This window comes from Schistocerca cancellata, chromosome 2, assembly GCF_023864275.1.
Source record: "Schistocerca cancellata isolate TAMUIC-IGC-003103 chromosome 2, iqSchCanc2.1, whole genome shotgun sequence".
Taxonomy (NCBI): domain Eukaryota; kingdom Metazoa; phylum Arthropoda; class Insecta; order Orthoptera; family Acrididae; genus Schistocerca; species Schistocerca cancellata.
The window spans coordinates 1,042,235,696-1,042,250,192 of NC_064627.1; the positions used below are offsets into that span (position 1 = coordinate 1,042,235,696).

The window sequence follows — 14,497 nt, forward strand, 5'->3', positions numbered from 1 at the left end:
GGGCAGATGTGGACTCTGACCAGAATCATTTGGTTATGAACTGTAGATTAAAACTGAAAAAACTGCAAAAAGGTGGGAATTTGAGGAGATGGGACCTGGATAAACTGAAAGAACCAGAGGTTGTAGAGAGTTTCAGGAAGAGCATAAATGAACAATTGACAAGAATGGGGGAAAGAAATACAGTAGAAGAAGAATGGGTAGCTTTGAGGGATGAAGTGGTGAAGGCAGCAGAGGATCAAGTAGGTAAAAAGACGAGGGCTAGTAGAAATCCTTGGGTGACAGAAGAAATACTGAATTTAACTGATGAAAGGAGAAAATATAAAAATGCATTAAGTTAAACAGGCAAAAAGGAATACAAACGTCTCAAAAATGAGATCGACAGGAAGTGCAAAATGGCTAAGCAGGCATGGCTAGAGGACAAATGTAAGGATGTAGACGCTTATCTCACTAGGGGTAAGATAGATACTGCCTACAGGAAAATTAAAGAGACCTTTGGAGAAAAGAGAAACGCAGTTCTAAGCAAAGAAGGGAAAGCAGAAAGATGGAAGGAGTATATAGAGGGACTATACAAGAGCGATGTTCTTGAGGACAATATTATGGAAATGGAAGAGGATGTAGATGAAGATGAAATGGGAGATATGATACTGCGTGAAGAATTTGATAGAGCACTGAAAGATCTAAGTCGAAACAAGGCCCCGGGAGTAGACAACATTCCATTAGAACTACTGATAGCCTTGAGAGAGCCAGTCCTGACAAAACTCTACCATCTGGTGAGCAAAATGTATGAGACAGGTGAAATACCCTCAGACTACAAGAAGAATATAATAATTCCAAACCCAAAGAAAGCAGGCGTTGACAGATGTGAAAATTACCGAACTATCAGTTTAATAAGTCACGGCTGCAAAATACTAACGCGAATTCTGTACAGACGAATGGAAAAACTGGTAGAAGCCGACCTCGGGGAAGATCAGTTTGGTTTTCGTAGAAATATGGGAACATGTGAGGCAATACTGACCCTACGACTTATCTTAGAAGCTATATTAAGAAAAGGCAAACCTACGTTTCTAGCGTTTGTAGACTTGGAGAAAGCCTTTGACAATGTTGACTGGAATAATCTCTTTCAAAGTCTGAAGGTGGCAGGGGTAAAATACAGGGAGCGAAAGGCTATTTACAATTTGTACAGAAATCAGATGGCAGTTATAAGAGTCGAAGGACATGAAAGGGAAGCAGTGGTTCGGAAGGGAGTGAGACAGGGTTGTAGCCTCTCCCCGATGTTATTCAATCTGTATATTGAGCAAGCAGTAAAGGAAACAAAAGAAAAATTCGGAGTAGGTATTAAAATCCATGGAGAAGAAATAAAAACTTTGAGGTTCGCCGATGACATTGTAGTTCTGTCAGAGACAGCAAAGGACTTGGAAGAGCAGTTGAACGGAATGGACAGTGTCTTGGAGGGAGGATGTAAGATGAACATCAACAAAAGCAAAACGAAGATAATGGAATGTAGTCGAATTAAGTCGGGTGATGCTGAGGGAATTAGGTTAGGAAATGAGACACTTAAAGTAGTAAAGGAGTTTTGCTCTTTGGGGAGCAAAATAACTGATGATGGGCGAAGTAGAGAGGATATAAAATGTAGACTGGCAATGGCAAGGAAAGCGTTTCTGAAGAAGAGAAATTTGTTAACATCGAGTATAGATTTAAATGTCAGGAAGTCGTTTCTGAAAGTATTTTATGGAGTTTAGCCATGTATGGAAGTGAAACATGGACGATAAATAGTTTGTACAAGAAGAGAATAGAAGCCTTTGAAATGTGGTGCTAAAGAAGAATGCTGAAGATTAGATGGGTAGATCATGTAAATAATGAGGAAGTATGGAATAGGATTGGGGAGAAGAGGAGTTTGTGGCACAATGTGACAAGAAGAAGGGATCGGTTGGTAGGACATGTTCTGAGGCATCAAGGGATCACAAATTTAGTATTGGAGGGCAGCGTGGAGGGTAAATATCGTAGAGGGAGACCAAGAGATGAATACACTAAACAGATTCAGAAAGATGTAGGCTGCAGTACGTATTGGGAGATGAAGAAGCTTACACAGGATAGAGTAGCATGGAGAGCTGCATCAAACCAGTCTCAGGACTGAAGACCACAACAACAACAGATGTGCCAAACCGGATGATTCATTTTGATACACCCTGTATTATTATTGTTATTGTTATTATTTGTGCAGTAACAATAAGGAACTTACTGGCCGTCAGCGACGAGGTCGTAGACGGCGGTGTGCAGGAAGAGCATGAGCAGCACGGCGACGAACATGTTGTAGACGGTGCGGAGGTGTTTCACTCTCATCAGGTTCGTTAGCAGCGACTCTCTGGGCAGGAACTGTTTCTCCGGCAGCGCTCCCGAACTGGGCTGGTGTCTGTGGAGTGATCCAGAGATGCACCTCTACAAGACTCTGTCCGAACGACTCACTTATCCACCATAGTCCACTATGTTGATAATAGCAATGACCTCATAGGTAAAATTACAGGGTGACAATTATTGAACTATATGAAAGAAATTTAAGTTATTTACAAACTACGGCGTACACACGCTTTATTCAACATCTAAACGTCACTACAGATATTCGGATTTAGGTTATAAGATGTTCGATATGCCTGATGTCATTGAAGATGATGTAGCACGGAAGAACAGCTAAATTCTGCATGACCCGCTGAAGTGTCGGAACATCGACGGTGTCTATGACCTCCTGAATGTCTGTTTTCAGCTCAGCAGTGGTTTTCGGGTTACTGCTGTGCACTTTGTCTTTAAATATAGCCCCACAAAAAGGAGTCGCATTTGTTCAGATTCGGGTAAATATGGCGGCCAATCGAGGCCCACGCCAGTGGCCTCTGGGTACCCCCGAGCCAGAATGCGGTCTTCAAAGGGCTCCTCAAGGACACAAAACACTCTCCTGCTATGATGGGGTCGAGCTCCGTCTTGCACGAACCACATGTTGTCGAAATCAGAGTCACTTTTGATAATGGGGATGAAATCATCTTCCGAAACCTTCACGTACCGTTCACTAGTCACTATGCCATCAAGGAACGCCGCAATGATTATTCCGTGACTGGACGTTGCACACCACACGGTCACCTGTTGAGGGTGAAGAGACTTCTCGATCGCGAAATGTGGATTCTCAGTCCCCTAAATGCGCCAATTTTGCTTATTGACGAACACATCTACATGAAAGTGGGCTTCGTCGCTAAACCAAACCATACAGCGCAAACTAATTCCCTTCATGCCTTGCGTCCATCCGTGGAATTTGGACATCCTAACACAAACAGTTCAGAAGTTACGACGATTTTATTTCATATAGTTCAATAATTGTCACCCTGTACATTTATATAAAATTTCCTGGCATGTTAGAACTGTACCTGGCCAGTATTCGAAACCGCAACCTTATGTTTCGCTGACTGCACTTACCGAGTGAGCTACCCAGGCCCACCGACGACCCCTGCTCACAGCTTTACTTTCGACACTCTTGAAGGTAAGAGACCGAGTAGATCTGCGATGTACATCTGGACAATTCAGTCGGTAAAGAACCGCGGAAGGCAAAGGTCCCAGGTTCAGGTACTGGCCCAGAGTACAGTTTTATTCTGCCAGGAAGTTTAAAATCAGCGCGCACTCGCCTGAGGTTGAAAATTCGTTCTGGATACATTTATATAAATCATTATATAATATCACTTTAGCTTTTTTTGTGCTGAATCTCGAACTAACGAGAATAACACGGCAAATGCCACCACCCGATTTTTCAGGAATTTTGGTCACTGGAAGAGGAATCAGAATATGCGGACACATGTCTTGGCTTCTCTGTAGATGCTTGACTGTTGTTGAAAAAACGACGATCAAAATTTTCTAGGCTCTTTATTTGCCTTCCAGCGAGCACTTAGCTCAACTGAAGCGGTGGCACAGTGGTTAACGTCTAGGTTTCACGGCTTACCACCCCGATTATTATTTATATTTTCTTCCCTTATTCATCTATCCCAACCCATAAAAGATTATTACAAGGATGTTTTCCAGTGTATATTGAAATAACGTTTTCCTTATTCGTCTAATAATTGTATGCTGGTGAATAAATTAAAAAGAATAGAAGAAATAAAAGAACAATAAGTGAATCAGAAAACTATTTGAAATAGTTTTCGGTGCAATTCCTGTAGTGTATCTTGACACATAAAAATTTGCAAGCGCTAGTTTCCGGTAAAGTGATTCGCTAAGCGCAGTCCGCAGCGAAACTATTGCCAACGCGAAAAATCTTCAGCAATTTTCATGACGTTTCTTTCCCGATTGAGATTCGCACAAAGAAATGTCACCGTAGCCTTTATGCGGTGCTCTTGGTGTTCGGAATTTCTGTCTCAATTGTTTCTACGATCGGTAAAAACGAGCACTGAAATTTTTCTACGCGAGCCCAGATTTCTCTTATTTTATCGTGGGGATCATTTCTCCCTATGTAATTGGTTGCCAACAGAATTTTGTAGCAATCGGAGGAGAAAACTGGTGATTGAAATTTCATGAGAAGATCCCGTCGCAACGGAAATCGCCTTTGTTTTAATGATTGCCACTCCAGTTGATGTATCACGTCTGTGGCACTATCTCCCCTATCGCGATAATACAAAACGAGCTGCCCTTCTTTGAACTTTTTCGATGTCATCCGTCTGTCCCATCTGATGCTGATCCCACACCGCGCGCGGGAAAAACGAGAGCTTAAAGTTATCTGTGCGTGCCCTGATTTCTCCTATTTTATCGTGATGATCATTTCTCCCTATGTAGGTGGGTAGCAACAGAATGTTGTCGCAATCGGAGGAGAAAACTGGTGATTGAAATTTCATGAGAAGATCCCGTCGCAACGAAAAACGCCTTTGTTTTAATGATTGCCACTCCAATTCACGTATCATGTCTGTGACACTATCTCCCCTATTTCGCAATAATACAAAACGAGCTGCCCTTCTTTGTACGTTTTCGATGTCATCCGTCAGTCCCAACTGTTGCGGATCCCGCACCGCACAGCAATACTCCAGAATAGTGCGGACAAGCGTGGTGTAAGCAGTCTTTTTAATAATAGACCTGTTGCACCTTCTAAGTGTTTTGCCAATGAATCTCAGTCTTTGGTTTGCTCTACCTACAATATTACCTATGTGATCGTTCCAATTTAGGTTATTTGTAATTGTAATCCCTAAGTATTTAGTTGAATTTACAGCCTTCAGATTTGTGTGACTTGTCGCGTAATGGAAATTTAGCTGTTTTCTTTTAGTACTCATGTGACTAACTTCACACTTTTATTTATTCAGGGCCAATTGCCACTTTTGGCACCATACAGATATCTTACCTAAATCATTTTGCAAGTCGTTTTGATCATCTGATGACTTTACAAGACGATAAATGACATCATCATCTAAAAACAATCTAAGACAGCTACTCAGATTGTTTCCTATGTCGTTAATACAGATCAGGAATAATAGAGGGCCTATAACACTTCCTTGGGGAACGCCGGATATTACCTCTGTTTTACTCGATGACTTTCCGCCTGTTACTACGAACTGTGACGTTTCTGATAGGAAATCACGAATCCAGTCGCACAACTGAGGCGATACTCCGTAGGCACGCAGTTTGGTTAGAAGACGCTTGTGAGGAACGATGTCGAAAGCCTTCTGGAAATCTAACAACATGGAATCAATTTGACATCCCCTGCCGATAGCACTTATTACTTCTTGAGTATAAAGAGCTAGTTGTGTTTCACAAGAACGATATTTCCTGAAACCGTGCTGACTATGTGTCAATAAATCGTTTACTTCGAGGTACTTCATAGTGTTCGAAAACAGTATATGTTCCAAAACCTTACTGCAAATCGACGTTAGTGATATAGGCCTGTAATTCAGCGGATTACTCCTTCTTCCCTTTTTTGGTATTGGTGTGATTTGAGAAATTTTCCAGTCTTTAGGTACGGGTCCTCCTGTGAGCGAGTGGTTGTATATAATTGCTAAATATGGATTTTCTGCTGCTTTTGATGTTACCCTATATTCCTCTGACCAGAAATCCTAGTCTTCTTTCCATTTCGCTTCACTGACCCCTGCTACATCTAGACTGAGCCTCAGAATTTCCCTTTTCAGATTTCTATTTTCCCTAGCATGTTCAAGCTTCTGACATTCTCTTTCGTTGATTGTTTTGGTCTACTCTCCCATGGCAGTCCCCTCCCGGAGATCCGAACTGGGGACCAGTCCGGAATCTTTTGCCAATGGAGAGATTATCATGACACTTTTTCAATTACAGGCCACATGTCTTGTGGATACACGTTATGTGTCTTCGATTCATTGGTTTCCATTGCCTTCTGATTCCTCATGTGTTTGATCAGTGCTGATTCCTCCGTCTTTTAGGGGCAGTTTCCCACCCCAAGGACAAAGAAGGTGCCCTGAACCGCTGTCCTCTCTTCCGTTTTCTTTGGCAAGGCCTTTGCAAAATGAGGGTGACTTCCTACGCAGTAAGTCTTCGGCCGCCATTGCTGATTGTGTTCTAAATTCAAGCAGAAAGGGGGGAGGGGGGTTCGAACAAAGGACGGAGGACGTTTTGATTAGTAATCAAAGAACATACCCCTAGTCCAATGATAATCACATTAGTGAGTGATTGTCTAAAACAGTTTATTTGCTTCCTCCCTGTTATCGTGGATAATTCTAGCCAGAGACATCACAAAGTCGTTTACTAACTCCTGAGAAATTGAAGTTCAGTGGATGGCAAGTACTTTCTCCAGTCAAAAACGCTACGCGCCAAGAACACAGAGATTAGCATTTGCTACTACTGGCAACACTTTATTAGAACGGCAACTCCACATTGTCTCACGGACGCTGCGTAGGCTTATTGGAACAGTATTGTGAATACTAATTTCATCTGACCTTTTAAATATTAATTAATCAAATCGTAATTTGAGGCAGAACTAAATAGTATTGGTTGTTACACATTTATATAAACAATTAAATGATTAATCAACTGGAACTATATGCTTCCTGACATTTTCAAGTCTCAAGCATATTTTATGTATATAAGAAGCGACGAATGAAAATTTCTACCAAGGTCGGAATTGTAACCCAGGTCTCACTAGACAGATAGACTAACCACTACGCCACGCTGGCAGCGGCTTCGCACAACTACAAGGTCTACTCTAGTAGGCCTCCCTGTTTAAATTGCAACAACTTTCGAGTCACTGCATATTAATTAAAACCAAAGGCTTACTTGATTAGGAAATTCAGCAATTTAAATCAGTACTCCAGGAAAGTTTATTGGTGTAGCTGAACACCAGAGGACCCTGACGAAGATCCCAGCAGGAATCGAAACGTCGATCGTGTAGAATAAACATGATGCCTGACACCCTAAAACATTTTACCTCCAATACAACGGCTGCGAAAGCCTGCAGACTTACATCTGATTATCAATAAAAATTCGTTAGTAAAACTATACATTGTAGGCGGCAGCTGAGTATAAATTACTTCCTGACAGATTAAAACTGTGTGCCGGACCGAGACTCGAACTCGGGACCTGCAGGATAGCTTCTGTGAAGTTTGGAAGGTAGGATACGAAATACTGGCGTAATTAAAGCTGTGAGGAGGGGGTGGTGAGTCGTGTTTGGATAACTCAGATGGTAGGACACTTGTCCGCAAAAGGAAAAGTCCCTGCCTTCGAGTCTCGGTCCAGCACACAGTTTTAATCTGCCAGGAAGTTTCGTATCAGCTCACACTCCGCTGCAGAGTGAAAATTTCATTCCTATAAATTACTGTCTAAACAAAATCATGTATGATTCAACTGAGTCTATCGCGATTTAAATTAAATCTTTTCTTCGTCATTTTTTGTGAATATCGACCACACAGTCATTGGAAAGAATTGCCTACGGTGCATACGGTCATATACAGAGTTTCCCATGAGGAAGGGGCTATATTCACTCATATACAGGAAAGATGATTCGAAGCAAAAGAGTCCATCAAATATGACCGATGGTGCCTGAGCCAGTTCCTAATAGGGGGCTACCAATCAATATAAGCAACAAGCGGCTCCCGACATGGGATTTAGGTAAATTTGCTGAATACATCGTTTGAGGTATCGCACCAATGATTTTCCGTGATATTCACTAGACAATCAAGTGCCAGGATGAACTGACACACGGCCATAATGTAAACCTTGACATATCACCAGGCGATTCCCCAAAAAGCAGTCTTGTACCAGCCAATCCCTATTTTGCGCATTGTCCAGGACAATGGGCATCCTAATCGTCCTCGGCTGTTACTCGTCAAACGCAGCGACAGTAATCCTGTGTTTGGCTATTTGCGGTAAAAAGTGAACACCTGAGCAGTCATTTGACGTGTCGAATGAAGCGGTGGCATGGGTTCATTAGTATCCAAAGCTCAATAATTTTATCTTGGAACTCTTCCCTTTGGTCCGTGTTTGCATAGAAAAACAACAATATCAGAAATTGAGTCCGCCTTGATGCAAAACACCTTGTTATTCGTTTATTTCCTTATTCTCCCAAACTAGTTTCGGCGACAAATATCACCATCATCAGTAGGTTTTTTAATCTTATTTATTGTATGTTACAGCATGTTTTTGAGAATTATTGTTGCTGTTTGCGGCATATTTACTGTTTTACTCAGCGGACATCATGTCATCTGCAAATCCGTTGGCTGGTATATAGCTGACTCTATACACAGAAAAACAAAAGAATATTCTTGTTCATAAACAAAGTGCGAAAGTTTTCTTTTTCTGTGTATAGAATCAGCTAGATACCATCCAACGGATTTGCAGATGACATGATGTTCGCTGAGTAAAAACGGCAACAGAAAAAAAGCGCACAGAAAATACGCCGCAAACAGCGACAATAATTCTCAAAACATGCTGTAACATACAGTAAATAAGATTAAAAAAAACCACTGGTGATGGTGATATTTGTCGCCGAAACTAATTTGGGAGAATAAGGAAATAAATGAATAACAAGGTGTTTTGCATCAAGGCGGACTCAATTTCTGACTTTGTTTATCCAAATCTCGTTGCCACATTGAGGTCTCTTTCGCAAAGAGCATGGTGATTATCCAGAAGACTGTCGTAAACGATCTAATTCCAACTTTTTCTCCAGGTGAGTGAAATGCGCAGAAGAGATAATGCAAAAGCATCATCAACAGTTTCCCGTCCAGTGTAATGAGAGGATTGTTAGCGACTCTGATACCTTCCTCCCACTGGGAACGCAAGGTAACTGCTAGGGCAGTCGCCTCAAGTGTTAGACGGCCGGCTGCGGTGGCCGTGTGGTTCTAGGCGCTACAGTCCGGAACCGCTGGACTGCTACGGTCGCAGATTCGAATCCTGCCTCGGGCATGGATGTGTGTGATGTCCTTACGTTAGTTAGGTTCAAGTAGTTCTAAGTTCTAGGGGACTGATGACCTAAAATGTTAAGTCCCATAGTGCTCAGAGCCATTTGAACCAAGTGTTAGACAACGCATGCGGATCATTAGTATTCGAGTTCCCTTCTGGGATACAACGCCATTACTCGTAAAACTATAGCTTCACAATCCCCATTCGCACATCCGACGGTAATGAGCATTTCAGGTAGTATGTGTGACAGAGCGAACGCGCATGCTTCCTCGGAAGTTACTCGTCAAGAGTAGTGAGAGATTTCGATGAGTAATGACTTATTTATGGGAGCAATGGTCAAGAACTCTTAGGAAGTTGGGTGTAACGGCTGAAATCAAGTTATCCCGAGGGAACGTAGACTCGGCAGGGGTCAGAGCTGACTAACCACGTTCTGCAGCCTTCCACGGGCTGCAGTTCGACGCGGGGGCTCAATGTACTGATATCACCGATGAGTGTCATCCATGCAATGAAGCAGTGTGATTGGCTGAGGCGGAGCGATCTCCACTTGGTCCTCTTTGGGCACTAGCTGCTGGCTCTAGCTTGTCAGTGGCTGACTGGACTACTCGAAAAAAAAGATCTGTCGTCTTACAGCCTTTTTTGCGTGCGCTAATGTTAATAGGCATGGGCAGACCTCGCGAAAGTAAGGTGGCTGCAGTGGAGAAACGCGTTCTCCTCCTGAGGGCTGGGCGATCCACTGCTTGTTCGTAAGGGGTGACCGCCTCATTAGTTATTCGCGTGCCGACCTACGCACTTCGTGCATTGATTCTCTATTTACCACAGAGCATTAGACAGGAGTCTCAGCCCACTGTACGTACGGCGACAGTTCTTCATAATCAGGCATGTGTGACTATACGTAGAGCCATTAAATTTATGTCTGAAGAGACAAATGAAGCAAGAACCTCACTAAAAGTGTCCTCGAAATGGGATGCAGGAAGTGCTAAACTTTTCTGTCACAAAGTAAATAGAATAAAGGAGGAAAATAAAAGCATCGCTACAACTACTTCTCAAAGCTTCACTACTTCTGCATAGATATGGAAAAAGGAGAAAAAGTCGTATGTCTGCGTAATATTTATGAACAGATTATCGGTGGACTGACAGTTTCCACGTCACATGTTTTTTATTATTCTTTGACAGTAACTTAGTAAGCTACTTGAAATGAAACAGTCTCGGTTGCAAAATATTTTTTTTATTTAAAGGACATGCCTTTCGCCCTTATGGAGCATCATCAGATTGAAGTAAAAATTGACGTGGAAAACCAACATTCTTCCATTAATGCAAATGTTGGTTTGCACATTAACTTTTACGTCAATCTGGTGACGCCCAAAAGGGCGAAACGTGTCATTTCCTGTAACTAAAAAAGATTTTGCAACCGAGGCTGCTTCATTTCAAGACATTCATAACCGGTTGCTATACCAGACGCCCACCATGGAGTGAAACCATTTTTTCTTAGTAAGCTACATTGTCTGCTACTCCGTATTTACACTGATGGGAAAAAAATCTCAAAAGGAAACAAAAAAAGTTCGCTGTAGAGTAATGAAATTTTGGAAATAAATTGGTCTAGGTAACATTAAAATGATTAACATTGCAAGATCACAGTTTAATGTAACTGAGAGATGAGCCATTGCAAATGTGAAATTCTGGTACATTAGTAACTGGTGTAATCGACAGAATGTTGAATGCAAGCATCCAAAAGTGCATGCACTGTGTTGTACAGGTGTAGAATGTCAGCTTGTGGGATGCCTGTTGCACTCGGATGCTCAATACAAGGACTGTTAATGTTGGCTGTGGATGATACTGGAGTTGCCTTTCGATAATGTCCTATATGTGTTCGATTGGAGACGAATTTGGTGATCGAGCAAGCCAAGGCAACACGTCGACTCTCTAGAGCACGCTGTGTTACAATAGCGGTACGCGGGCGAACGTTATCCTGTTGAAAAACAACCCCAAACTGCTGTCGATGTATGGCAGCATAACAGGTCGCCCGGGTTCCCGGGTTCGATTCCCGGCGGGGTCAGGGATTTTCTCTGCCTCGTGATGGCTGGGTGTTGTGTGCTGTCCTTAGGTTAGTTAGGTTTAAGTAGTTCTAAGTTCTAGGGGACTGATGACCGTAGCAGTTAAGTCCCATAGTGCTCAGAGCCATTAGATAACAGGTCGATTCATCATGCTGACATACAAATTTGCAGTCAGGGGGCGTGGAATAACCGCGCGTTTGCTCCTCCTGTTATACGAAATCGCACTCCAGACCGTAACTCCAGATGTATGTCTAGTGCGTCGAGCTGGTTGTGTGCAGATCCTCAACTGGCCTCCTCCTAACTAACACACGGCCATCACTGGCACCGAGGCAGAATCAGCTTTCATCAGGAAACACACCCTGCCCTTCAATGTACTCTCGTTTGACACAAATGAAGTCGCAGATGGCGGTGGTTTGGAGTCAGTAGAATGCACGCTACAGGGCATCTGGCTCTGAGCTGTCCTTGAAGCGATTTGTAAGAGTTCGTTGTTTTAGTGTGATGTCAACTGCTGCTCAGATTGCTGTTGCAGAACCAGTACAATGTGCCGGGGGGCATATGCTGAACACGATGGCCTTCCGTCTAGGTAGTGCCACTTGACTGCCCAGAGACCAGTTTTCTTGCCACTGCAGAATCTCGCGACCACCACTGCCAGCAGTCATTTACAGTGGCTACATTCCTACCAAGATTTTCTGCAGTATCGCTGAAGCGACATCCAGCTTCTCGTAGCCCTGTTACACGACCTCGTTCAAACTCAGTGATGTGTTGATAGTGGCGTCTTCGTCGTTTTTAAGGCATTCTTGACTAACATCAACTCATCACGTCCAGTCTCAAAGGTAACTTACGCTCATGACCGTTAAAGCAAACCTGATTTGCTTCCCCATAGTTGCGCTACTAGCACCACTCTCATGCGACTGGCGCGAAATTTGAATAGATATCTTCCGGATGTAGAAGCATGTAACGCCGGAAATGCATATCCTCCTATTTCCATCTATTGTACTATAATTTTTTTCCTTGTTTTGTTACCTCAAGATATGACATTTCTGTCTCTTTATATATTGTAATTGTTTTACTGTTTGTATATATATATATATATATATATATATATGCATTTATGTCGATGTATAATTGGTTTGTTTCGTAAATATTATTTGTATTTTTACGCTGGGTCTTGCCTAGGGAAAACTGCTATCGAACGATTACATCGATAGGTCGTGTGAAGAATCAAAGTGTGTAGGATCTTTGGTAGTGTTAACTCGGCCGCGTGGAGCGCGGGCAGAGAGAGAGTCTGGTTGGAGTACCGAGTGAAGCAGGTGTGTTGTGTGAAGCTCCCGCGAGTTGCCGCGCTTTCGGGGTTTGGCAGCATGTAATTGCGCTCGACTTGCGATGATAGTTTCTGACATGGTGTCGCGGACGGGAAGCATTAGCTGGCGCACATCAAGAGCCCGTTTCGTCTGGTGACCGTGTCGAGAAGAAGGCGCGCCAACATCCAGCTTCTGCAACAGCGACGGCCGACAATGAGTGACTGTCGCCACCTCCTCGATCGACGGCTTCAAACCTTCAATCAACCAACAAGGAAAACTGGAAGCACGTAAAGTTTTAGAACTGTATGGCAGACCTCAGCTTTTAAAACGGTTCAAATCACAAAATTACAGCAACGTAGAATCAACCTTCGTTGCTCATTGTCCCAATTGCATTACCAAGCATGGTCCCTTCCTTTTCCGGAATGAACCCGAGTGTCGTTGAAATTCAAACGCCAGCATTAAAGTAACATTATCCTAGTTCACTGCTTTAATTTCAAAGTTCAGTTAAGGTATTCATAGCTGGCTACAATATTCAGATTACACAAGCACAAATTAAGAGTGCGAGTTTTGTTACCGTATTTTAGCTTACCTGTGACTGCAGCTCAGCTTGGTATGTACTAAATTTTACTACTGTTAATTGTTCAGAATCATTTAATTCAAGTTCAAAGTTAAATCCCTTATTTCTAAATTGCGTAGATTCAAGTAGCTTTTGAAATGATTGTTGAGGTAGTCCAAGACTAACCGTATTTTACTGAATTTCGATGTGCTTCAGAAAGAAAGCTCACTATTAACTTCAGTCACTAAATTAACTTTCGATTTTCCTGTTTTATTAATTCTTTTGCTAAATTAAGTCAGAGTGTAGCGAAATTTATTACTTCTGACAAACTTTCAGTTTTCACACTACACCTGTCAACTTTCAGTTGCCACGCTTCTAGTGCTGATTATATGTGTAATAACCTTTCTTTTTCAGTTACTATAGTAATTGTCCTTAGGACTGGCGACCGTAATTTCCCCCAAATCCCAAATACCTAATTACCGCTAGTTAATTGTTAACGTAACGGCTGCACATTTACTTTCTTTATTAACTTTACCCCTTTTCAAAATTAATTTCCACCAGTTTCATTTGCATTTTTCCTTTCATTTAGATGTAACCCTTTCCTCCCTCTTTACCGACAGTTTAACTTCGGTGACGATTGCTTTTCCCAAATTTCCATTAGGTACACGCGGTTTAATTTTTCACTGTCATTAAGGTCGATAAGTGAGGGGGAGGTTACAACTAACATCAACTCATCACGTCCAGTCTCAAAGGTAACTTACGCTCATGACCGTTAAAGCAAACCTGATTTGCTTCCCCATAGTTGCGCTACTAGCACCACTCTCATGCGACTGGCGCGAAATTTGAATAGATATCTTCCGGATGTAGAAGTACACCTACCAACCTTCTTATTGTCGCACAATCCTTTGGTGTTATGATTCTTTTGGTCAGTGTATTTACCAATGTGAGCAGTGCTTCGATACGAACTAGAAAGTGTGACAGTGTCTTCGCCTGTGAACCTATGCAGTCACCTCCTTCGAACACTGCCAGGAGGCACGCGTTGCCCGACACAACGTCTGAATCTCATTCCCCATGAGCTCGCTTTCAGTCGTTCCCATCGATAATAACTGAACGGCCTTCGAAGGAGAGGTACTGTCAGTGAAGTGGCACAAGGATGCTGTGAGCATTTGCCGCAGTTGCATTTGACTTTGATCATGTGTGGTTCTCTGTTCTACCGA

At 42.5% G+C, this 14,497-nt stretch overlaps 1 protein-coding gene across 1 annotated transcript in view; it reads right to left on the minus strand.

Moving 5' to 3' along the window:
* Nucleotides 1-14,497, minus strand: part of LOC126163020 (sterol O-acyltransferase 2-like) — a 255,222-nt gene that overhangs the window by 192,768 nt on the left and 47,957 nt on the right. Inside the window, exon 4 of the mRNA XM_049919890.1 lies at nucleotides 2,240-2,410. Coding sequence (XP_049775847.1) covers nucleotides 2,240-2,410 — 171 coding nt within the window. The remainder of the gene's footprint in view (nucleotides 1-2,239; nucleotides 2,411-14,497) is intronic.